At 44.8% G+C, this 25,509-nt stretch overlaps 1 protein-coding gene across 1 annotated transcript; it reads left to right on the forward strand.

Moving 5' to 3' along the window:
* The first annotated feature begins 7,034 nt into the window (after positions 1 to 7,034).
* On the forward strand, positions 7,035 to 21,354 carry LOC144276001 (ficolin-2-like). The gene is made up of 10 exons (XM_077835799.1): positions 7,035 to 7,116; positions 8,631 to 8,744; positions 10,254 to 10,307; positions 10,571 to 10,606; positions 11,742 to 11,777; positions 12,581 to 12,616; positions 13,444 to 13,571; positions 14,849 to 14,978; positions 15,248 to 15,382; positions 21,107 to 21,354. Exons 1-10 carry the CDS (start codon positions 7,035 to 7,037, stop codon positions 21,352 to 21,354), a joined length of 999 nt encoding a protein of 332 aa, XP_077691925.1.
* The last annotated feature ends 4,155 nt before the right edge of the window (positions 21,355 to 25,509 follow it).

Genomic DNA, 25,509 nt, shown 5'->3' on the forward strand with positions numbered 1-25,509 from the left:
CAAAGAAAAAGCAAATGGGTAGAACACACACCCCCTATTTACTTTTAGGAAGAAAAGAAAAAAAAAAACCTCTGGGTTGGAAGACTGTGAATTTCCCTGCAGGAGTTAAGTACCCTGCCTCCAGGCAAAGAAAACCTGCAATTCACAAGATAATCCCCTTTTGTCTCTGCTTGGCCACAAAGCAGAGAAAAAACAATCTGCTTTCAGTTTCAACTGCTTTCTGGACTTCCTTTCCAAAGGAAAAAATAATTTCTTTTTAAAATCTGTATTTCTAGTTCAAAAAATCTCAACTGGATCTCAAAATGATTTCAGGTTAATCCCACCACTATGCCACCATGTCAAGGTTCCTCCCCCACTCTGAACTCTAGGGTACAGATGTGGGGACCTGCATGAAAAACCTCCTAAGCTTATTTTTACCAGCTTAGGTCAAAACTTCCCCAAGGTACAAAATATTCCCCCCGTTGTCCTTGGACTAGCCGCTACCACCACCAAACTAATACTGGTTACTGGGGAAGAGCTGTTTGGACGCGTCCTTCCCCCCAAAATACTTCCCAAAACCCTGCACCCCACTTCCTGGACAAGGTTTGGTAAAAAGCCTCACCAATTTGCCTAGGTGACTACAGACCCAGACCCTTGGATCTTAAGAACAATGAACAATCTTCCCAACACTTGCACCCCCCCTTTCCTGGGAAATGTTGGACAAAAAGCCTCACCAATTTGCATAGGTGACCACAGACCCAAACCCTTGGATCTGACAACAATGAAAAAGCATTCAGTTTCTTACAAGAAGACTTTTAATAGAAAATAGAAGTAAATAGAAATAAAGAAATCCCCCCTGTAAAATCAGGATGGTAGATATCTTACAGGGTAATTAGATTCAAAAACATAGAGAACCCCTCTAGGCAAAACCTTAAGTTACAAAAAAGATACACAGACAGAAATAGTTATTCTATTCAGCACAATTCTTTTCTCAGCCATTTAAAGAAATCATAATCTAACACATACCTAGCTAGATTACTTACTAAAAGGTCTAAGACTCCATTCCTGGTCTATCCCTGGCAAAGGCCAGCATACAGACAGACACAGACCTTTTGTTTCTCTCCCTCCTCCCAGCTTTTGAAAGTATCTTGTCTCCTCATTGGTCATTTTGGTCAGGTGCCAGCGAAGTTACCTTTAGCTTCTTAACCCTTTACAGGTGAGAGGAGCTTTCCCCTGGCCAGGAGGGATTTCAAAGGGGTTTACCCTTCCCTTTATATTTATGACAGGGGTGGATGGGGCAGGGCTGCCGGGTGGGGGGCCGTCAGGAGACAAGGAACAGGGGGGGTTGGATGGGGTAGGAGTCCCGGGCGGACCGTCAGGGGGCGAGAAGCAGGGGGGTCGGAGAGGAGGCGAGGGCTGGGCCACACCTGGCTGTTTGGGGAGGTCCAGCCTCCCCTAACCGGCCCTCCATACAATTTCAGAAACCTGACATGGCCCTCAGGCCAAAAAGTTTGCCCACCCCTGATCCAGGCCCACCCCCAACCCCGGCTCTGCTCCGGCCCCAGCGCTTGTCCCGCTCTGCCCGCCTCACCGGTGCTCCCGCCAGGGAGTGGGGTCGGGGCGTAGGGGCTTTCTCTGCTCCGCCTGCCCCACCGGTGCTCCCGCCAGGGAGTGGGGTCGGGGCATAGGGGCTTGCTCTGCTCCGCCTGCCTGGCGTTCCTGCTGGGGTTGGGCGCTCACTGGCGGTAGAGGAGATCTTCAAAAAAGGTAGGCCCACCGCCTGGGGGAGCTGGGCCCAGTGTGGGGCGGTGGGACCTAGAAGGGAGCTGGGAGCGCTGGAGAGCAGCATCTCCTCCCGAAGTTGGGTGCATGCCAGGGTCCCAGGGAGCCCCTGGCCATGCCGGCTGCAGGCTTGGTGGGAGGCAAGTCCCCCATCCCTCCTGCCTTCCCAGCCCCACCCTGGAATTACCTGCCCACCCAAATATCCTATGCTGACTCCGCCACTGCAACAGAGCCACCCTTTTGGAGTCGTCCCCCCCAGGGCAAATTCAAATGTGGGCCGTGGGGCTCAGGGCACGGCTCTTCCTCGGGGTTCCAGCGGGCCCCCAACAACAGCAGCGGCCTGCGCTGGGCAGACATTGTACGGCCAAGCAGCCCTGAGTCTGGCCCAGCTATTCATCTGCCCCTGTCGTCTACCTTCTCCCGCTCGATTCCTGACCCCACCTTCACAAGCACCCGACGCAGTCGCTATGGCAGGGGGCCCCTTGGCTGGCTCAGGGCTCCTGCCATTGCACGGGTTGCACGTGTCTAACCCCGTCCCTGGCCGTCAGCCCCAATTCTTATAGGGCTCCCAGGCACAGACGACTCCTGCTCCTCCTCCACAATCTAAAGGGGAGGACACGTGAACACCCCACCCCGTGTTGCCTCTGCCCAGTGACCCCCCCACCCTGCAGCCCAGCCTGGGTCCATCGTGTTCTCCCTGTCCCACGTTACCTGCAGGCGGGGGGAGGCTTTGTCCTTCTCCCACTGCGCCTCCCCTCCGGCACGGTTGGCCGCTCTCCCTGGCAGCCGGGTCTGGGTGGGGAGCGGGATGGAGCCACTTCTCACACTAGCTGAAGCGGGCCGCTCCGGGCTGTGCAGCACAGCAGCTGCCTGAGAGAACCTGGCTGGGGAGGTGGCGGTGAGGGCTGGCCAATCGGGGGAGTGGGGGGGACTTGACCCCCTGTCGCCTCTGCCACCCGCCCTGCAATGCCATGGCAAAATGCTGCAGCATCTGAGCATGGCCAGCACTGGCTGCTAGTAGTAGAAGTTTCCTTCCTCATCCTGCAGGGGCCACAGCCACTGGGCATGGGCCAGTGCTGGAGGGGCTGCTGCTGGGACATGTCGTTTCCGTAGCCTCCTCTTCCTGCGGGACACAGAGACGCATGTTTTGTGGTTTTTAAAAAATGTTTTATGATTCAAAATAAAAGCCTACGGTGATGTGACCATTGGGCCCCATGCTGCATGTTTGATGACCATGCTCTAACCCTTAAACCTGCCCTCAGGGCCACATTAAAGCCATCCATGTCCCCATGCATACCCCAAAATGGCCTCTGCCAACTTGGAATGCAAGTGGCAGGGCCCTTCTCCCCTTCCAGGGGATTCACCAGCAGTGGCATTGTCAAGGTTCCTTCCCCACTCTGAACTCTAGGGTACAGATGTGGGGACCTGCATGAAAGACCCCCTAAGCTTATTCTTACCAGCTTAGGTTAAAAACTTCCCCAAGGTACAAACTTTGCCTTGTCCTTGAACAGTATGCTGCCACCACCAAGCTTTTTAAACAAAGAAAAGGGAAAGAGAACACTTGGAGACGTCTTCCCCCAAAATATCCCCCCAAGCCCTACACCCCCTTTCCTGGGGAAGGCTTGAGAATAATCCTCACCAATTAGTACAGGTGAACACAGACCCAAACCCTTGGATCTTAAGAACAATGAAAAATCAATCAGGTTCTTAAAAGAAGAATTTTAATTAAAGAAAAGGTAAACGAATCACCTCTGTAAAATCAGGATGGTAAATACCTTATAGGGTAATCAGATGCCAAACATAGAGAATCCCTCTAGGCAAAACCTTAAGTTACAAAAAGACACAAAAACAGGAATATACATTCCCTCCAGCACAGCTTATTTTACCAGCCATTAAACAAAAGAAAATCTAACGCATGTTCTAGCTAGCTTACTTACTAACTTAACAGGAGTTGGAAGGCTTTCATTTCTGATCAGTTCCTGGCAAAAGCATCGCACAGACAGACAGAACCCTTTGTCCCCCCCCACTCCAGATTTGAAAGTATCTTGTCCCCTCATTGGTCATTTTGGGTCAGGTGCCAGCGAGGTTATCTTAGCTTCTTAACCCTCTGCAGGTGAAAGGGTTTTGCCTCTGGCCAGGAGGGATTTTATAGCACTGTATACAGGAAGGTGGTTACCCTTCCCTTTATATTTATGACAGGCATGAGGTATCCTTTTCTTCCCCAGAAGCAGGAGCCTCTTCCCTCTAAAAGAGGTAGCGCTAGCAGCAGGAGAGTCCCCCAGTACTTACCCAGGAAGCAGGGTTTTATTCTGTAGTCATGACGGAGGGGCAGCTGGGCCTAACCTGAGCATTGGCTGCAACCCCACATGTCAGGTCACTTTACCACTCACATTTGGCCTAGCCAGCCTCCATTATGATGGAGGGGTGGCTGGGCCAAGCCTGAGCAGTGCTGCAACCCCGCACACCAGCTCGCAATGCCACTCCGTCACATTTTGCTTGGTCCTCACTCTATCATGGTCAAAGCAAAACAACACAACAATCCCTCCCTCCCACTCCCTGAATTTGGGCCGTAGGCACGTGCCCAGATGGCCTATGCATTAATCCAGCCCTGATTACCGCAGAGTGACTCCATTAACATCGGTGGGCTCACTCCATGTTTGTACTCATTTGACCAGGTGGGGAGTCGCGGACACCAAGTTTTACAAAAGCATAAGAGGCCCTATCTTGCTCCCATCGAGGTCAATGGCAAAACTGCCCATCCTGTAGCTCATGTAAGGAGGACCAATGGCAGGGATAAAGAGATGTGGACTGTTAAAAATTGAGCTGCTCACAAAAGAGGTGTGGCCAATATCCAGCTGGTCCATGGCCATGCGATGGCCCTGCTACGGGGGATAGTAATTTCAAGCTGCCCCTGGGAAGCTCTGAATGAACCCTGTGCCCCCCTGGGCTCACAATGAAGGGGAATTATTACTTATCTTAATAGTTTATTATTTGGATTATGGTAGCACCTAGGAACACCAGTCACAACATCCTGTTGTCTTTGGCACTGTACAAGTACAGAACACAAAGGCAGTCCCTGCCCCAAAGATCTCATCTCAGACACAGAAGAGTGATTGTGTTGGGTTGTGGTGGACTGGCCTCTGGTGAAAAAAAGAGTGTGACAGTGTATAAAACAGATTCTCTGTCCAATAGCAGGGTCATCTGACACTGGGCGTGTGTATTGTGACAGCCACTGGGAGAGCTGGGTCCAGCATCATGATGCCAGCTAAGTCCATCACTGGGACTGGCAGAGAAGTGAACGGTGCCTAGCACATTTTCCCACAGCACATTTTCAAAGGCATTGCACCAACATCAGGTAAGATGGGGTTGGCTAGTTGCAGCCATCCAAATTTCACCCCTCCCCAGCTGTATCCTCCTCTCGCTGTGTGGTGCTCTGTCCTCATCTGGTGATGGCTGGGCCACAGACAGAGGTTGATGAGTCTACTACAGCACTGTAGGCTACATACCTGAGTATTTCAGCTAAAGAGGCAGTAACTTATATGTTTCAGAGTAACAGCCATGTTAGTCTGTATTCGTAAAAAGAAAAGGAGGACTTGTGGCACCTTAGAGACTAACTAATTTATTTGAGCATAAGCTTTCGTGAGCTACAGCTCACTTCATCGGATGAACTGTCAGTAACTTATATGGTTAGCTACAGAGGCCCCAGGTTCAATTCCTCCTGCTGATGTCCCACCCATGAGTAAAATACATACCCTGGCAGTTGGAGAAGAGGACAAACTAACATTCACTGATGGTACAACCCATCTGACATGCAATGGCATGCCCAAAGAAGCAGATTCTGCCCAAGGTAAATCCTGCAGCACAAGGTCTATCACACGAAACCTGTGTGAGACCAGAAACCACAATACAATATTAATCATGCTTCCCCAGTGTAAAGAGGAAATACCCATTGCACCCAGGGAGAATAGTGGCATTCTTGCTCTACAGATTGGAGTCATGCAGACACACAAGCCCGTAAAGAAATAAACCATGGCAGTGATCTGCCCTCAGGAGCATCCAACATGTGGCAGTCACTGAAAAATCACATGTACGTAGCAGAAAATGCAGCAGCACTGTCTCAGTAGATCTGGGGCCATATAGTACTGCAAAAATAACAACCTTTCTTTTCTCCCATCCTTCATTTGTCTTGTCTATTTAGATTGTAGCATCTTTGGGGCAGGGTTGGCTGGAAGTTCATGGGGGATAAGTCCATCAGTGGCTATTAGCCAGGGCGGGCAGGGATTGTGTCCCAAGCCTCTTTTTGCCAGAAGCTGGGAATGGGCGACAGGGGATGGATCAGTTGATGATTACCTGTTCTGTTCATTTCCTTTGGGGCACCTGCCATTGGCCACTGTCAGAGGACAGGATACTGGGCTTGATGGACCTTTGGTCTGACCCAGTATGACCGTTCTTATGTTCTTAAATTAAGCCTAGAGAAATTCAAACTGGAAATTATGGTGAGAGTAATTAACTATTGGACTCATTTCCCAAGGGTCATGATGGATTCTCCATTACTGACCATTTTAAAATCAAGATTGGCTGTTTTTCTAAAAGATCTGCTCTAGAAATCATTTATCTAGGAGTCTGTGTTATACAGGAGATCAGACTAGATAATACAATGGTCACTTCTGGCCTTGGAATCTAGCAATCTGTTACTGTCTCCTACTGTGGGCTTGTACAACGCTCGGCACAGTGGGGCTCCAAGCCGATATGAGGCCTCCTGTGGCTACTGTCATACAAAAAATAACAAGAACACAGTTGGATATTAAGTTCACCCAATCCTGCTCCCCTGGTTCACCCGAAGTTTCCCACTGAAGGAGACAGGAGACTTGAAGGGAAGGAGAAAGTCATATTGGGCTCATTATTTGGCACCCTATTTTAATCTTTAAGAAGACACATTCTCATGAACTTTGTGAGACAGGATTCAGACTAGCTCCATTCAATAATCATCACTGGACAATACTGCGCTCGCCGTGTGGATGACGCAGTGGCTGTTAGTCCAATACTGAACATATCCTACAAGACCATTTAGATCAGCTACAGTTGTGAACTTTGTCTATGTTGCAATCTCAGTTGAACCAGTGGATTGTGGAGTATGGGAAGGTGGTGCTAAGAGGTGGGATTAGTTCTGTATGGGTCATTCAATATGAAAGGCTTGCAGAGCCCTACATGCTAAGCAGAAGAGAGGGTGGCAAGAGAGGGTGGAGCTGCTATTGCAGAGACCAGCACCAGCCATGGAAAGGGTTGCCCAGAAAACCCTCATCTCTTTACTCTGTCTAGCAGCAACGGTTTGTCAGGCTCAGGACACCTGCCCAGGTGAGTGAAAGACAATCCCTGTTCACAACAGCATTTCATGCTATGCTTCTTGCCAACCTGGACCCTGGAGAACTGGGAACTGTTACACTCAGCTGCCTTCAATATGTAAGGTCTTCAGGGATCTTTGTTGTCCTACGGGTCTATAAAGTACTTTTCAGGCTCATGGTGGAATATAAATAATAAAAAGAACAGCTTCTTTGACCAAAATTACTTTGTAAAAATTCATCTGTATTGCAGAAATGGCCACCGCGGATGAGAAGTGGTCAAAAATAGGACACGGTTTTTGCAAATAATTTTGTGAAAATCTTTTTTTTAAATGAAATTTTCTGAAATCTGACATTTTTTGACCTGCTTTTCCTCACACTCATTTCCTAACTTCTAACCTCCCCCTGTTGCTGCTGGAATCTCTCCATCTAAAGCTCTTATCACCATTGTATGTTGACACCAAAGCATTTTTAACCCAATAAGTGACCAACCCACAAGCTGTGAAATGTCCACTTAATACATTCTAGGAAATCTAAACCCGACCTTTAAAGCTCAGCGGAACCCTCTGATAGTAGATTAGCCTTTTTAAAACTCGTGGTTACTAAGTTAAGGTTATCATTTTAAAAAATATTAGTACTGTATATCTAATAGCAGACATCCACAATAGAGATCTTTGTATAATGATACTTACTTTCACTGCTGTAGTTTGGATTGAAAATCCAGCAGCATTTGGGGGTTAATTTTAGTTCACCATAAAATCCTATGGTCCTTATGCAGGATTTAATCAATTTTGTACAGACCTAATTCAAGCAAACTCCCTTTGAAGGAAATGGGTGTTTTGCTGAAAAAGGAATGAATACAGGATTTACCCTCTTATGGATAAATTAATGTATTATTTCAGAGCAGTACGGCTATTTAAGTTTCATTTCCTTACATTCATGATTATTTAAAAAATCATTTGGTACCTCTGATTTATGCCCAAATGCTCCAAATTAGGAGGCAGGTATCCTATGCCTACAGGAAATACTAACTATTTTTAAAATTAATTTGCTTTTGGACAATTTATTCACTGAATGACAGCTTTCTTTTTTTTCTCTGCATTTCATTCTGCTTGCACAATGAAAACCGACTAGTCTGTGTAATTTTTGTTTCTCTTTAGTTAATGTCATTAAGAGGTTCTCATGAACTGGCACAATTCCACAATGGTTGTGTTGCAAACACGGCAGGGCAATATGTACATCAAAATAACTCACGTGTTTTTTTAAAAATCACTTAAATTTAATAAGTCTTTTTCTTTTAACTTTTCACTAAAACTTAAAACAGAAACAGAGAGAAATGATCACCCCCAACCCTTTAATTTTAGGGCATTGTCTCAAATTCATAAACCTGAAGAAAATGTTGCATTTATCACTAATAGAGAAAACAAAATTAAGGAACTATCTAGGCTCTCGTTTGCTTGGTTTTCTGCAGAATGTTTCAGACAACGAGAAACTAACACATATTATTTATGGATTCATTTCTTTCCCCAGAGGTGAGGATAGTGGGACTCAGCGGTTCCGATAAACTCGCCGTTCTCCAAGGCTGCCCTGGGTTTCCTGGTGCCGCAGGACACAAAGGAGACCCAGGAGCTGCAGGAATGAGAGGTACATTCCCAGGCACGGAAAGGGAATCAGGCATGGATAGTGCTGATGTAAATGGGAGTTACTTATGTAATATGCTCAGACTTTGGAGATTCCCCTCAACCCTGATATGAGGAAACTCTGCCCAACTCATAGGGCAAATCTTCCATATCCTTTGGTGAGGGATTGGAACTTCAGAATACACAAACTTTGAAATATTATCCTTTCTCTTTGGTGCATCAGATTGGCAATCAAGTCTTCTAGTTCATTCTGCATCTCTGTCACTGTCTCATTGTGTGGCCCTGGGCAAGTCACTTCCTCTCCCTTAGCCTCAATTTTCCCCTCTGTATAATGGCTATAATGGTCCTTTACCTCCCAGGGGTTATCTGAGGCATATTTCGTTGACCTGTGTAAAGCACTCTGAGAACTTTGGATGAGAGGGGCTAGAGAAGAACAAATGATGATGATTATTTTGAGCCATTGATTTTTTAATGGTAGTGTGACCGGGATCCTAGTGGGAGCCAGCTATGCTCACTCAATTAGGGTGAGCTGCAAAGAATGGGGCAGACAATCCCCAAAAAGCTGGTGGATATTCCAATCCTTAGATTTACCAAGCCAGAATAAAACAGCTTCTTTATTACCTCACTGGTTACTCAGAAGTCCAAACAACACAGATCCCTTAAAATGATCCAGCCTCAGGCCTCCATCCAGGTACCCATGTTAAATATGATGGCAATTTCTGTAAATTTTATTCCATCACATAAAAGAAAAGATTTACCAATCCCAAAGGATCGGACACGTCACCTCCCAGGTTAACGAATGTTTCAGATCTTACCCAAACACATGCTACAGCCAATTCTTATTAACTAAACTAAAATCTATTAAAAAACAAAAGAGAGTATGGTTAAAAGATCAATATACATACAAACATGAGTTCAACTCACTGAGGTTCAGATTCACAGCAGATATGGTGAGCTTTGTAGTTGCAAAGAGTTCCTTTAGAATTCAGTTCATAGGTCATAGTCCAATGTCCAAATCTCATATTCAGAGCTATCCCATGTTTACAATTCAATGAATTGAGACGATGTTGTTTTGTCTTCTGAATGATCAGAAAATAGCACAGACAGGGACTGTTGATTACATTGTCGACCCTACTTATACATATGTAAATACACAAAAACACAAACATTAGCTCCCCACATGTCTTTTGTGGGTTATTTATTTTGCAGGATGTTTAACCCTTTCTAACCATGCGTCACAGGTAGCATGTAGAAAATGGTTGTTCCCCAGCTTTGGTTCTCACCTGGCAGCAAGATGTGCTTGTCCCATTGACATCAATAGCCTCCATGCAAGAGTCCATGCTAGTGGATCCTGATGGGAGATCAGGGACTCAACGAGCCAGATGCAGATACAGGAGTTGAATTTTGACACCAGTGGGTTATTATAATTCCAGATAGGGGTGGTGGGTGAGGATTATATACACAGTATTTACGCTACCTCGGAAAATATTCCGTCAATTTTCTGTGTTTGCAGGAGAACGGGGACCTCCAGGGATCGCTGGAAAGGCAGGACAAACTGGCCCAAAAGGTAAAGTAACAAAGGGCAGAGAACTGTGTTTTCCTATAGGTGACCTAAGAACAGGAAATTTGTTTTTGATCAAATATCAATTAGAACTAGTTATAAAACACCAATTCCTACAATATCTGGGCTCCAAAAACCACCATAGCTCCCCTTCACTCTATATTTGACAATAAAGGGTTTATTATTGCAACAGAACTTCAGTTCTGATCCAGTGTCAAGATCTCGCTATCTCTGATCAGTCTTTACTATCTTATTTTTTGTTCAATCAGGAGAAAGAGGTCCTGCTGGCCCCCCTGGAGCAAAAGGTGAGAGACCTCAGATGATTCTTCTCACTGCAGAGCAGGGCACTTTATGATGCTGTTCACGGTGATAGAAGAACCAGGAGCCACATTTCCCCCCATGCCACTGTTCAATTTTCCCTTCTGTCTTCTCTCTGAAAGAAAAAGCTGAATAAAAAAATTGGGTCAGGTTGAACAAGAAGTGCCATTTTACCCAAACCAAAAGGTTTTAGGTGGGTTTTTCTAATCTCTTTTTGGTTTTGCTTAATAGCCAAATGCCTAAACAAAATGTTGTTTCAAAATGAAAGGTTTGAACATTTTAATAATGTCAAAGCAAAACTTTTTGAGTAAGTGGGAAAATTTCCCCTCATTTATTTTTGTTTGTTTACTTTGGCTGTACGTGTTTGCCAAATGCGAACTGAATTTGCGAACTGTTTCGGACATGAAACTGTATTTTTTTGGTGAATAATATATTAGCTGAAAACATTTCAACAGCTCTAATTATAATGTCTGACATATCACAAGGTCCTTGGCAGTCACAGGAAATTACTCCAGGAATCAAACCGCACTAGGCCAGCGGTTCTTAAACTTCATTGCACAGCGACCTTCTTCTGACAACAAAAATTACTATACGATCCCAGGAAGGGTGTCCGAAACCTGAGCCAGCCCGAGCCCTGTTGCCCTTGGCGGGGGCCAAAACCCAAGCCCCACCGCCCAGGGTGAGAGGCCTGTAACCTGAGCCCCTCCACCCAGGGATGAAGCCAGAGGTGAAGGGGCTTGGGCTTCAGCCCCAGGCCCCAGCAAGTCTAACGCCAGCCCTGGTGACCCCATTAAAACAGGGTTGCGACCCACTTTGGGGTCTCAACCCGTAGTTTGAGAACCACTGTGGTAGGCTAACACATTTTCGCTCATTACGTAGGAGCTAGGAAGCATGCACCCAGTTGCAGTGTTGACATATCCTAAGGGTGAAATTCAGCCAGTGAAGAGGACAAAAGAAGATACATGTATCGCTTAAGTCCCACTAGCAGGCTACTTTAACAGATTGTGTGGAGTGAGCTAGCCGCCTGCACATAACCCCCAAGTGGGTGTTGAAATGAGAGCTCAAATTATGGAGATGATCTCTAGGGAAAAGAATTTTATTCTTAGTTCTTTCTTTCTTTAGGAGATAAAGGAGCATTGGGAACCCTTGGAACAGTTGGTGAGACCCTCTGCACTTTCCTTTATACTGAGCACATCACTTCAGTTTAATTTAAGTGGCTTAAGAATCTTGCTTCTTGAATAGTTACCATGCCCACAGTATCGAGCTCAGCAATATTCCTGTAAGTGTCGGAATGTTTGAAGAGAGAAATAGCTCTGTCTACAAAACAAGTAAACAGTACAGTATTGCAAAATCTGCAATAACTCCAAGCAGATGATCTTTGGTATTACAGATAATATTTGGCATGTAAGTGAAAGCTGAAGATCCAGATGTATATCCTGGAGAAGGCTGCTTTCTCTTACCCCTCCTTATACTCCTCACATACTGGGGGTGGGGAGCATGAAGTATAAGAAATGGATCTGGTTTAAATGCTTGTTTAAAGGAGTTCCCCTTTTTCTGTTTAACTTATTCCACTTGGGATTTTTTATAACATATTGACTCAAATTCACAGCTAGTGTAAGCAGGTGTAACACCCCTGAGTTTGTAGACATTGCTTCTACTTCCTGACCAGCAATTAATTTAGTCTGTTAAGGACCAATTCTTACCCATGCAAGTAGGAACGTCATGAGAGGGTTACAAAACAGTGTTGGCTAATTATGAATGACATCTTTTTTATTCCAGACAGGAAGCGCAGATCAGAGATGGGTGTGATTCCATTAACACTTGGTTTTGCACAAGTACAAACCTGTCTAGTGCATTTTCTAGTACATTGCTAACCCAGCTATCACGGTTGGCACAATTTAAAAGACAATACAATGTTTTCTGGTTCAAGTTTCACTTCCATTGTTTCTTTTCTTCTCCAGGAGAGGAAGAGCTGGACAATATACAGTGTCAGAAAGGTGAGCATTTCTTATAACCAGTAAACTATCATCTCATTCCATCCAGGGAACACAGCCGTGATGGCTGAACCCTCAGGAATGATGAACAAATATTTTAAAATGATTAATATGACAACTCAGCCTGTTTTACTCACCAGAGAGTTGGGTATTTTTAAATGAACAATTTGTGCAATTAGCTAGTGAATCTTTTGTGGAAACACATTTCAGCCAATGGGTTCACTTGTAATCTGTTTGATGTGAGTATTCTTATGAGTATTTGATATTCCCTTGCAGTGATTGCTCACCCAAGTCACGTGATAACCGGAAGCCCCTCTGGCTCACAAGGGATTTCAAAATGGCTGCACGGGCACTTCCACCAGTACAAATCTTTGTGCATGTTTCAATTTCCATGAGTTTTCAAGACACTTTGAGCCAATCCCCTGTTCAGGTTGAGCTGTTCTCACACAGAACAGATGGGGTTGGGCAGTTGTTGTCTCTTTTCCTCTTTTAAACAAATATAATTTGAACCACACTAGCACAGTGAAGTCTAAATAATTGTGTTTGCTAACTAGAGAGAGCATGAAAAGCCTCGCTCGCTAGGTATGCTGCTGCTGTGGTAGGTTTCCAAAGATAGAACACAGAGGGACCATACACTATTTAAAGGGATACTACCCAATTCCCAAACACTACAGGGGGGAGGAGAGAAGATGGTAGCTCAAAGATTATTTTCGAGTTACCTGATTCTGCAATTGATCTGGCCCTCAGTGCAATGTAAAGCAGCCCATGAATCCCTGCTCCAAGGAGAATTATTCAACCAATTTACATATTTCAATTCCTCTTTCAACCAGGAGCAAAGAACTGCAAGGAGCTGTTAGTTAGAGGGTACACCCTGAGCGGCTGGTACACCATCTACCCACACGACTGTAAAGCCATGACCGTGCTGTGTGACATGGACACAGATGGTGGAGGATGGATTGTAAGAACAGAGACTAATGAAGCTCAATTGGATATTTTTTCCTTGAACAACAGTTTTTTGTCCCAAGAATGGGAGGTGGCCCTTAATCCGTGGGTGGCAGCTAGGAGAACAGCGTGAGGATGGAAATTCTGAAACTGTCAGTTCACCATGGTTAGCTGAACAAAAACACATACACTTCCTAGTAATCCTGTCAAAGTCTCCAGACACCTTGGTTGTGAACACAATGGGTTTCATGGAGGGAACTGGGAGCTTTAGAGTCTAAAAGACCCCGTCTGAGGGGACATTTCTCACTGCTCTGACACAGATTTCCCTTTTCCTGGTTATTCCCCGCCTGGCTCTCAAAGCCTCCTCAATAGCTGCCCAAGCTCTAGAACCAGAATTCCTTCTTCCTTCTACCGTGGTCAAAGTCCTGATGCATCAGCTGCTCTGTCACTCAGGCAGCCCCTGAGCATGAGTGGGGAGAGCATTCTAGGGAGCTGCGGAGACGAGGGGTTTGAACCCTGTATACACATCACATTTAAACCTTCCAATTTATTATTGTGTTTATTTATATCCCAGTCGTGCCTAGAGAATCTGATGAAGGCCTCATTGCGCTGGGTGCTGAACACACATACCGGCAGCTCCCCGCCCCACCCGCAGCTCACCTCACCTCACCTCTGCCTCCGCCCTTGAATGTGCCACCCGGCTCTGCTTCTCTGTCCCCCCGGGCTTCTGCGAATCACCCATGGAGCCGGCGCCTAAGGCACCACTTTTGGCCAGTTAAATTTAGAAGCCCTTTTAGAACCGGTTCTCCCTCGTGGAACAACCGGTTCTAAAAGGGCTTCTAAATTTAACAACTGGTTCGAGCGAACCGGTGCAAACCGGCTCCAGCTCACCAATGGTCCCACTGCGCTGAACACACATACTGAGAGACAGCCCCTGACCTTTGCAGCTCACAGTCTCCATAGACAAGGCAAACAAAGGGTCGGACAGAAAGCAGAGGTGATGTGATTTGCCCAAGTGGCAGAACTGGGTATAGATCTCAGGCCTCCTGATTGCTAGTCCAGTCCTGTAGATTTTGACCCATGTGATTCTTTAACCTAGTGCTGTTGCTGCCAAGATTTAATACGATCCTTTGGGACAAGCCTCCCTCTGTGATAGTCACCTGAGGCTGAAATAAATCTGACCATGTTAAATCTCATCCAACGATTTACAGTCTGAGTTTCTGGTCTCCTGCTCTACGTAGGATGGAAAACAATGTGGGATTTCCCAGCTAAGAACCTCCTGTTTCCCTGCAGGTGTTTCAGAGACGGGTGGATGGTTCCGTGGATTTTTACCGTAACTGGAATTCATACAAGAGAGGTTTTGGCAGCCGGCTGTCAGAATTTTGGCTGGGGAACGACAATATCCACCTGCTGACATCCCTTGGTAAAGACATCACTTTAGCCATAGATACAGGGTATAGAGTTGTAGAAGGTAACACTTCTGCTGCAGACACCCCTTCCTGTTCCTTACAGCCCTGCCGCACAAAGCTATCGAAACCGATAGTGCTGGGGTAGCTGGCCTGGCTCCAGTCATGATGCCTGGAGTAGCATTTGTCCTCTGAGTCCGGGGGTTCGCTCACAGTACATTAATGAGGAATGCTACAGACTGGATTGAAATTGCTGAACCTTTTGCTTTCAAATTGTTTTCCAAAGGAACTAACGAGCTTCGTGTCGATCTCAGAGATTTTGACAACAACTATCAATTTGCTACCTTCAGATCGTTCAAAATTACAGGGGAGACCGAGAAATACAAGCTGATCCTTGGACCCTTTGTGAATGGCACTGCAGGTAGGTTCTGAGCTCGTCCTTTACCCTTTGTGGCAGATGGAAAAATGGAAAGCAAGTGAGATGCAGAATATTCTGTGGTAGCACCAAAAGGCGATGTAATTGGTGGAAGTGATCTCTCTTGGAAAAGATCAGTTATTCTGCTTTTGAACTATTCTGTCAGGAACACATGTTCTAGCGACACCAGCTATGAAGTGTAATATGGATATCCTGCCTCGGCAAGACAGAAGGCAGAATTCTGAGCAGAGTTAAGCACAGCCACTCCTTGTTGTTTTCCTAAATTAAACCTAAATGCCTGTGAGAAACATCTGAATTAAACTAAGTAGGCACACCTGGATTGGTACAAGTCACTGAGTGGGTGAACATGTGCATTTTGTGCAAACTATGCATCCAGACTCACACACACTAGAGACCAAGACATTCTTTGGCATACGGAGTCGGTTGCAGGCCACTGCAGGATTGCTTAGCCACACCAACTTGCCAACCTGTTATGGAGGGCTTTAAATTAGGTTCAAAGGGGGTAGGTGATCAAAGCCCACCGCTAAGAATAAAAAAGGGCCACCTTAACACAGGGTTAGATGTTGGGGGGTATGTATGGTAATAGGAGCAACACGAGTGGGATATCAGCTCAACATCTTAGAGGTCTACACACAAATGTAAGCAGTATGGGGAATGAATAGGAAGAACTGGAAGTATTAGCTCAATAGCTAAATTATTAATTATTAACAGCTAGCCAAAGACTCAAAAAGTAACAGGAAATTTTTTTAAGTACGTCAGAAGCAAGAAGTCTGCTAAACAACCAGTGGGGCCACTGGACAATTGAGATGCTAATGGAGAACTCAAAGAGGATAAGGTCATTGCGGAGAAACTAAATTAATTCTTTGCATCAGTCTTCACGGCTGAGGATATGAGGGACATTCCCAAACCTGAGCCATTCTTTTTAGGTGATAAATTGGAGGAAATGGCCCAGACTGAGGTGTCATTAGAGGAGGTTTTGGAACAGATTGATAAATTAAACAGTAATAAGTCACCAGGACCAGATGGCATTCACCCAAGAGTTCTGAAGGAACTCAAATGTGAAATTGCAGATCGTGGTATGTAACCTATCATTTAAATCAGCTTCTGTACCAGATGACTGGATGATAACTAATGTGATGCAATTTTTTTTTTTTTTTAAAAGGGCTCCAGAGGTGATCCCGGCAATTACAGGCCGGTAAGCCTAACTTCAGTACCAGGCAAATTGTTGAAACTATAGTAAAGAACAGTATTATCAGACACATAGATGAACACGATTTGTTGGGGACAAGTCAGCATGGTTTTGTAAAGGGAAATCATGCCTCACCAATATACTAGAATTCTTTGTCTCCATCTTGTTCACCCCTTCAATGGGGATCTAGTGGATATAGTGTACTTAGATTTTCAGAAAGCCTTTGACAAGATCCCTCACTAAAGGCTCTTAAGCAAAGTAAGCTGTCATGCAATAAGAGGGAAGGTCCTCTCCTGGATAAATAACTGGTTAAAAGATAGGAAACAAAGGGTAGGAATAAATGCTCAGTTTTCAGAATGGAGAGAGGTAAATAGTGGTGTCCCCCAGATGTCTGTACCTGGACAAGTACTGTTCAACATATTCATAAGTGATCTAGAAAAAGAGGTGAACAATGAGGTGGCAAAATTTGCAGATGATCCAAAACTACTCAAGATAGTTAAATCTGAAGCAGACTGCGAAGAGTTACAAAGGCAGACCACAAAACTGGGTGACTGGGCAACAAAATGCCAGATGAAATTCAATGTTGAAAAATGCAAAGTAATGCACATTGGAGAACATAATCCCAACTATACATATAAAGTTATGGGGACTAAATTAATTGTTGCCACTCAGGAAAGAGATCTTGGAGTCACTGTGGATAATTCTCTGAAAACCTCTACTCAATGTGCAGCGGCAGTTCAAAAAGCTAACAGAATGTTGGAAATCATTAGGAAAGGGATAGATAATAAGAAAATATTATATTGCCTCTATATAAATCCATGGTACACCCACATCTTGAATACTGCATGCAGATGTGGTCATCCCATCTCAAAAAGTGTATATATATATATATATATATATATATATATATATATATATAGGAATTGGAAAAGATACAGAAAAGGGCAACAAGAATGATTATTGGCATGGAACAGCTTCCATATGAGAAGAGATTTAAAAGACGGGGACTTCTCAGCTTGGAAAAGAGACAGCTAAAGCGGGATATGATAGAGGCCTATAAACTTGTGACTGGTGTGGAGAAAATAAATAGGGAAATGTTATTTATTCCTTCTCACAAGAACTAGGGGTCACCCGATGAAATTAAAAGGCAGCAGATTTAAAGCAAACAAAAGGAAGTATTTCTTCACACAACACGCAGTCAACCTGTGGAACTCATTGCCAGGAGATGTTCTCAAGACTAAGACCATAATATGGTTGAAAAAAGAACTAGATAGGTTCATAGAGGATAGGTCCATCAATGCCTATTAGCCAGAAGGAGCAGGGATGGTGTCCCTAGCCTCTGTTTGCCAGAGCACATGGGATGGATCACTTGATGATTACCTGTTCTGTTCATTCCCTCAGGAGCATCTGACATTGGCCACTGTCATAAGACAGGATACTGAGCTAGATGGACCTTTGGTCTGACCCAGTATGGCCGCTCTTATGTTCTTACTACTTAACTGGCACCACAGATACTTGGTCGGATAAGAATTGTTACAGCAATATTGGTATAGAGGGGTGTAGCTTGTTCAGGAGAGACAGGCAGGGAGGAGGTGTTGCATTATACACCAAGAATATATACACTTGTTTTGAGGCCTTGAACAGGGTGAGAGGCAGGCCATTTGACAGTCTCTGGATAAAGATAAAAGTGGTAAAAACGAGGAAGAGTAGGAAGATGAGATATTTCTAGAACAAATAGCAAAAATAGGCAAACCCAGACCTGATAATAATGGGGGAATATAACTACCCAGACATCTGTTGGAAAAGTAATACAGCAAAACAGAAAATTTCCAGTAAATTCTTGGAATATATTGGGGATAACTTTTTTATTTCAGAAAGTAGAGGAAGTAACCAGGGGGACCAGCCATTTTAGACTTAATTCTGACCAACTGGGAAGAATTGGTAGTGAATCTGAAGTTAGAAGGCAATTTGGGTGAAACTGATCATGAAATGATAGGCTTTATTACTCTAAAGAGAGGAAGGAGTGAAAGCATCAGAAGAAGGGCAATGGATTTCAAAAAGCAGACTTTAAACAAACTCAGAGAACTGGTAGGTTAGGTTTTACAGGAAGACAATCTAGGGGGAAAAGGAGTTCAGGAGAGCTGGTAATTTCCTAAGGAGACAACTGCAAACTATCCCAAAGTGAAGGAAAGGTAGGAAGAATAGGAAGAGGCAATTAGGACTCCATCAGGAGCTCCTCAATGACCTGGACATCAAAAAGGGATCCTACAAACAGTGGAAACGTGGACGAAATGCTAAGGAGGCGTACAAAAGAATAGCATCACCCACAGGGACAAAATCAGAAAGGTTAAGTCGCAAAAAGAGTTAGACCTAGCAAGGGACATAAAAGGCAGTAAGAAGAGGTTCTTTAAATACATTAGGAGCAAGAGAAAGATGAAGGAAAGTGTAGATCCTCTGCGTAGTGGGGATGGAGAGCTAATATCTGATGATATTGAGAAGGTTGAGGTGTTTAATGCCTATTTTGGTTCAATCTTCACTAAAAAGGTTAATGGTGACCAGATATTCAACACAATTAATATCAGCGATAAGGGGGAATGAATGAAAGCCAAAATAGGGAAAGAGCACATTAAAGAATATTTAAATAAGTTAGATGTACTCCAGTCAATGGGGTCTGACAAAATTCATCCCAGGAACCATTAGTAATTATCTCTGAGAACACCTGGAGGGCGAATGAGATACCAGAGGACTGGAGAAGTGCAAACATAAGCCCTATCCTTTAATTATTAAGCAATCAATTTGTAAGCACCTAGAGGAAAACAGTATTATAAGGAAGAGCCAGCATTGATTTGTCAAGAAGAAATCATGCCAAACCAACCTGATTTACTTTTTTGTCAGGGTTATTGGCCTCGTGAATAAGGGGGAAGCAATAGAGGTGATCCATCTTGATTTTAGTAAGGCTTTTGACACAGTCCCACATGACATTCTCACAAGCAAACTAAGGAAATGAAATCTAGATGAAATTGCTCTATGATAGTTGCACAACTGGTTGAAAGAACATACACAAAGCGTAATTATCAGTGGTTCACTGTCAAACAGTGAGGGAATATCAGGTAGAGTCTAGCGGGGGTCAGTCCTGTATCTGGTATTATTCAATCTTTTCATTAATGACTGGGCTAATAGAGCGGAGACTATTCTTTTAAAATTTGCTGATGACACCACGCTGGGAGAGGTTGCAAGCACTTTGGAGGACAGAATTAGAATTCAAAACGAGCTTGGCAAATTGGCCTGAATTCAACAAGTTGAAATTCAATAAAGACAAGTGCCAAGGACTTCATTTCGGAAGGAAAAAGCAGTGGTTCTCAAACGTTTGTTTTGGTGACTCCTTTCACACAGCAAGCCTCTAAGAATACTGTTATAGGTGCTGGAGGCAAAGCAGGGTTTGGGGATGGAGGCTGGCAGCTTGTGGCTCGCCGTGTTATAACCTTGCAGCCCCCTGAGGTGTCGTGACCCTGGGTCTGAGAACTCCTGGGCTAGGCGGTAGTACCGCTGAAAAGAATCTGAGGGTTAGAGTGGGTCGCAAATAATATGAGACAACAATGTGATGCTGTTGTGAATTATTCTGGGATCTATTTACACGTGTATTGCATGTAAGACACTGGAGGTAATTGCTCGATTCAACTCAGCACTGGTGATGCCTCAGCTGGAGTACTGTGTCCACTTTTGCATACTGCACTTTAGGAAATATGTGGACAAACTGGAGAGAGTCCAGAGGAGAACAACAAAAATGATATAAGGTTAGAAAACCTGACTTATGAGGAATGGTTAAAAAAGCTGGTCATGTTTAGTCTTCAGAAACGAAGACTGAGCGGGGACCTGAGAACAGTCTCAAGGGCTCATACAAAGAGGACGATGATCAATTCTTCTCCATGTCCACTGGTGGTGGGATAAGAAGTTGTGGGCTTAATCTGCAACAAGGGAGACTTAGAAAGTTTTTCCTCATATCTAACCTAATTACAGCATGAGGATAGTTAAGGCTCTGGAATAGGTTTCCAAGGGAGGATGTGTAATGCCCACCAATGGTGGTTTTTAAAAACAGATTGGCTGAACACCTGTCAGGGTTGGTCTAGGTTTACTTGATCCTCCCTCAACATAAGGGGCTGGACTTGGTGACTTCGTGAGGTCCCTTCCAGCCCTATATCTCTGTGACTCTGATTCCTTGGACCTGAATCCTCAACCCGTTCTCTGGTAAGCTGTTAGTGTTAGGAGCACATTGAGTGCATTGACTGCAATGAGTTACTCTCTCGATTTATAGTGGTGTCACCGAGATCAGAATATGGTCTGGTGGAAAATCTTCCTTCTAGGAAGTAGAAATGCAGTCTTGCTCCTGGACTCCAGGGAGATTTTTATTGCCTGGTGAAAGGAGAAATTTAGCAACCCCACTGCAGAACTGCCAGGCTGGGCTGTGGGACCTGAACTGTAAAAACATGTGGTAAATACTGTACACACAATTGTTTCCACAGGGGATTCATTAACCTTGCAGAACAACATGCCGTTTACAACCAAAGACCGAGACAATGACCTATATTCAGGTAACTGTGCAACATCCTTTAAAGGGGCCTGGTGGTACAAGGAATGTCATTGGTCCAACCTGAATGGATTATACTTGAGAGGAGCCCATGAAAGCTACGCTGATGGGGTGAACTGGAAGACCGGCAAAGGGCACAAGTACTCCTACAAGGTGTCAGAGATGAAATTTAGGCCCGTGTAGCCAATCAGGGAGGCAGTTATAGTAATTACACCTAGTTCTTATACAGGCTTGTCATATTTATCATCATCTTGATCATTTAGCTGGAGATGTGCTCAGATGAATTCTTTTTATACCATAATGTTTTCTTTGTCTTTTACGTCTTTTTTTCTGCTCACCCAATGAGATGTGCAGCCATTTATGTAACAGAAAGTAGAAATATGGGCTCAAATAAATGGTAAAATACATATGGACCCAAAGTCATAAGTAAATAAATGGTAAAATACATGGCAAATGGTAAAATACTATGGTACAATGGTAAAAAGAAAAAATATATGGTACAATGGTAAAATGGTAAAATACTAAATAAATGGTAAAATACATATGGACCCAAAGTCATAAGTAAGGCTAGAGCCCATCACCTGTCAGCACAATAACTGCAAGCCCCTAATACCTGAGCTAAGTAAGTATCTTTTAGCTGTGTGTAAGGGGCCATTTTCTTTGTATACCACCCACTAAGGGAAGACATCAAATTACACATTCAGCCACTGCAATGCACTAGGACTAGAGCTGGTAACAATAAGGCAAAAATAGTTTTGTGGGGGAAAAAAAATGAAATTTCTAAGTTGTTTTCATTTCAAAGGTTTTTTGGGTTTGTTTTCAATTTTTTATATAATTTTTTCCAATTCTTTCCCCCTGATATGTATCAACAAAAATGCCATTGAATGTTCTCATTTACCAAAGCCCTGGCATTCTATACACACACAAAAAAAATAAAAATTGCATCATCCCGAGAACATTTTTGATATAAAAAGAAATGCTGAAAATTTTCAGTAAAAAATATTGTGAATTTTTTCCAGTCAAACAAAACATTAGAATGATGTCAGTGATAGATTATTAAAAATTTCATTTGAAAAAAAAAGCTATTTCTCCCTAGAAAAACTCTTAGGGTATGGTTACACTGTGACAAAAACCCAGAGCACTAGGTCTTGGTGCCTGGGTCAGCTGTCTCAGGCTCATAGGGCTTAAGCTGCAGGGCTATAAAATTGCAGTGTTGACACTCAGGCTGGGGCTGGAGCTCTGAGACTCCCCCTTTATGTGGTGTCATCGCCTGGGATCCAGCCTGAGTCCAACCTAGCAGCTGACCCAGGCCAGTTGCGGTCATGCCACAAGTCTTTTAGTGCAGTGTAAACATTCCCTTAATTCCAGAAATTTCAACCAGCTCTAACTAGGTCATCTCTCTTCTCTTCGGTTCTGTCCTCTGCTGCTTCCATTCCCAGAGGCACCACTACAGCTCCTACCACTGCCATGCAATTTTCCCTGTGCTGTTAGTGAATCATTGCCCTTGGAAGCTGCATCTGCCATTGGCGAACTTTCCCCTCTGTTAGTAAAGCAAACACTGGCTCCATTACGTGCCTTTCACAGACTTTTTTTTTTTAAAAAAAAAAAACATACAAGACAGTTCAATAGCATCAGAGCTAAAAACATGCCTGGCCGTGCAGTAGGTGAATTAGAGAGGTGGGAAGGCAACGTATAATCATGCTAGAAGGAGACAATTTGTCTGGGTACACTGGGGAGTGCAAGAGAGGGTAGCTACCTCTGCCAGGAGCACTATTCCTCGGAGGGGGCATGTCGGAAAAGAGCAGTGGTGCAAATAGAAGAGTTCTGCAAGGACCTCAGGCTACATCTGTACTAGAAAATCCCACTCCCAGTCCAGGCCTCAGGACGCTGGTATTACTCCCAGGGCTGGATTAAAGCAACCCGTGGCCCTAGACGTACCCCGACATGGCCCCCGCCAACTTGGCTTGCTGGTGGCAGGGTCCTCCTCCCTTCCAGGGAGTCACAGACAATGGCATGGGGCATCCTTTTCTTCCTCCGAAGGGACCTCTTTCCTCTCCAAAGAGGTAGGGCTGGCAGCAGGAACCCCCGCTCTTCCCCCAACCAGTACTTAGTCCAGAAGCAGGGGGTTAATCTATAGTCATGATGGAGGGTTTGGTTGGCCCAAACCTGAGCAGTACTCTGACTAGGTCACACCACCACTCACTCTAATTTGGCCTGGCCGGCTGCCTCTCATGGGAAAAAACAAAACAACATACTGGGCCTCCGACCGCGCTTGGGCCTTAGGCACATGCCTAGTTTGCCAATGCATTAATCTGGCCTTGATGACCCCACTGTGACACACAGCCCTTCTTCTTTGGTTGAAAACATCATGTTCCTATGGTAGGTTAAGGCATCACCTGTAACAAAGAGCTGTAGCTGTCTCCCAAGTTGTAATACAATAATAACTCTCTCTCTGAGATAGACATTGTCCTGACTTTATGGATGGGGAAACTGAAGCACAGGGAGGGGAAGTGAGTTGTGCAAGGTCACCCAGGAGACCAGAGGCAGAGCCAGGAATAGAACTCCGTTGTCCCAAGTCCCAACAGAGTGCTCGATCCATTAGCCCACACTGCCTCCCTCCCTGTAGTTCAGTCTCCCAAATGCAGGGCCTGGCCTTCCAGTGCGGGGATTGATCACTCCCCTTGTGGGCATCCCGAAGTCCTCACAGTACAGGGCAGGGAGGCTGCTGTTTCACCCTGGAGGCCTCTCAGGAATAGGGAGGAAGAGGAAACTTTTTATAACAGTGCTCCGAGAAGGACACATTCGGTCTTGCTTACACTGTGGGTTTATGCTCAAATATCTGGACCCTGAAAACTACCCCTAAGCTTTACAGCTAGGGCCAGAACCAGGATGGCACAAATCACAAACTTTGGCTTCAAATCCAAATGTTCCCCAAATTCAGGCAGTTTGGATCAGGGATTTTGGTTCATCCCTTTACAGAGATGAGTCCAGCTACAAAGTCCAGTTCCAAACTACCCCCAAAGTTTTGGTGGTTCAGATCCAAGGGATATTTTTGGGCCACGTTTTAAGCCAAAACTGGGCTAAAACTTTCAAACCCCTCTAAACAGAGGCCTTGTTCCTGAGCTTTGTACTCAGACCTCATTCACCCAAAATCCTATTGATCTCAGTGTGACCTGACACTTTGGCCTGGGTAAGGGCCACGGGATTTGGCTTTGGGGCTGGTGACAGGAGGTGCTAGATGGAAAACGTAGAAACCTGAAACCAGTCTGGGTCCGTGCTCTTGGCAGAACCAAAACCCACCACTGCGGGTTCAGGTTTGACCCTGGGCCCAGGCAAAGCTAGCACAGCAATGACTACAGGATGTACTTCCTGTTCTGTGGGTTTGATTTAAGAGCACTTCTGTGATTGGTACCAGTGTCCTGGGTCCTCAGTGATGAGTGAAACTGGGAGCCATGTTCCAAGGGGTGATGTTCCCTCCCTGTCTTCACAGGAGAACTGCTGGGAAGGAGAGAGACGGGAGGTGCTCATTACCCCACAGGGTAATCAGAGGGATAGAACTGAGAAGCTGCTCTATCCCGCTGGGAGAAGAAGAGGAGATGGTGCTCTTCCTCTTGAGTTTGGAGAATCCTCACCAATGCATTTCACTGCCCCCAAATGAAGCCAGCTGTTGGAGATTTCAGAGCATGTTCTCAATGTGTGTGAGGGACGCCCAGGAATCCTGTTTGTTAACCCACTGGTACATAAGGTGGCATCTTCCCAATAGGGGCCTGGGACAGAGCTTTCAGGGGTTTTATCTGAACCTGAGCATGTGCCTCTCTAAGTGGCTAAATTCAGATTGTGCAGACAGGGCAGAATTTACTTTGCTGCTGCCCCAGACTTCAGCACATCTCAGCTGAATTTGCTATTCCTTCTTAGCTGTGAAGACAGTAAAACCCGGCGAGCACCTACCTGCTGTGCCATTGAGAAAGTCTCCTAGAATCAGTTTATAGTTCTCAGATTCTCCTAAAATTTGGAATGATTCGTACTTGGCAAAATAGTTCAGTTTCAGAATCCATGAGGTCGATGCGCAGCTTATTACTTCCTGTTAGAAACAGGAAGAATATCAGCTATTCCGTGTGTTCCACTAACATTTTTCAGCATCTGGGTTTAGTACATCATTCATCCACCAGCCTATACCTGAATGCTCAATCTGGGATGCCTTTAATAACCTAGTTGCATACCCCTGTCTCTTGTCCATTAGCAAACAGCACTCATAGCTAACATCTGTGCTCCAGCTAAGTGACCAGAATCTATAGCATCCATCTCCCTATGGCCTCTGCCAGAACCAATCCACTGACA

The sequence above is a fragment of the Eretmochelys imbricata genome, chromosome 16 (genome assembly GCF_965152235.1).
Source record: "Eretmochelys imbricata isolate rEreImb1 chromosome 16, rEreImb1.hap1, whole genome shotgun sequence".
NCBI lineage: Eukaryota > Metazoa > Chordata > Testudines > Cheloniidae > Eretmochelys > Eretmochelys imbricata.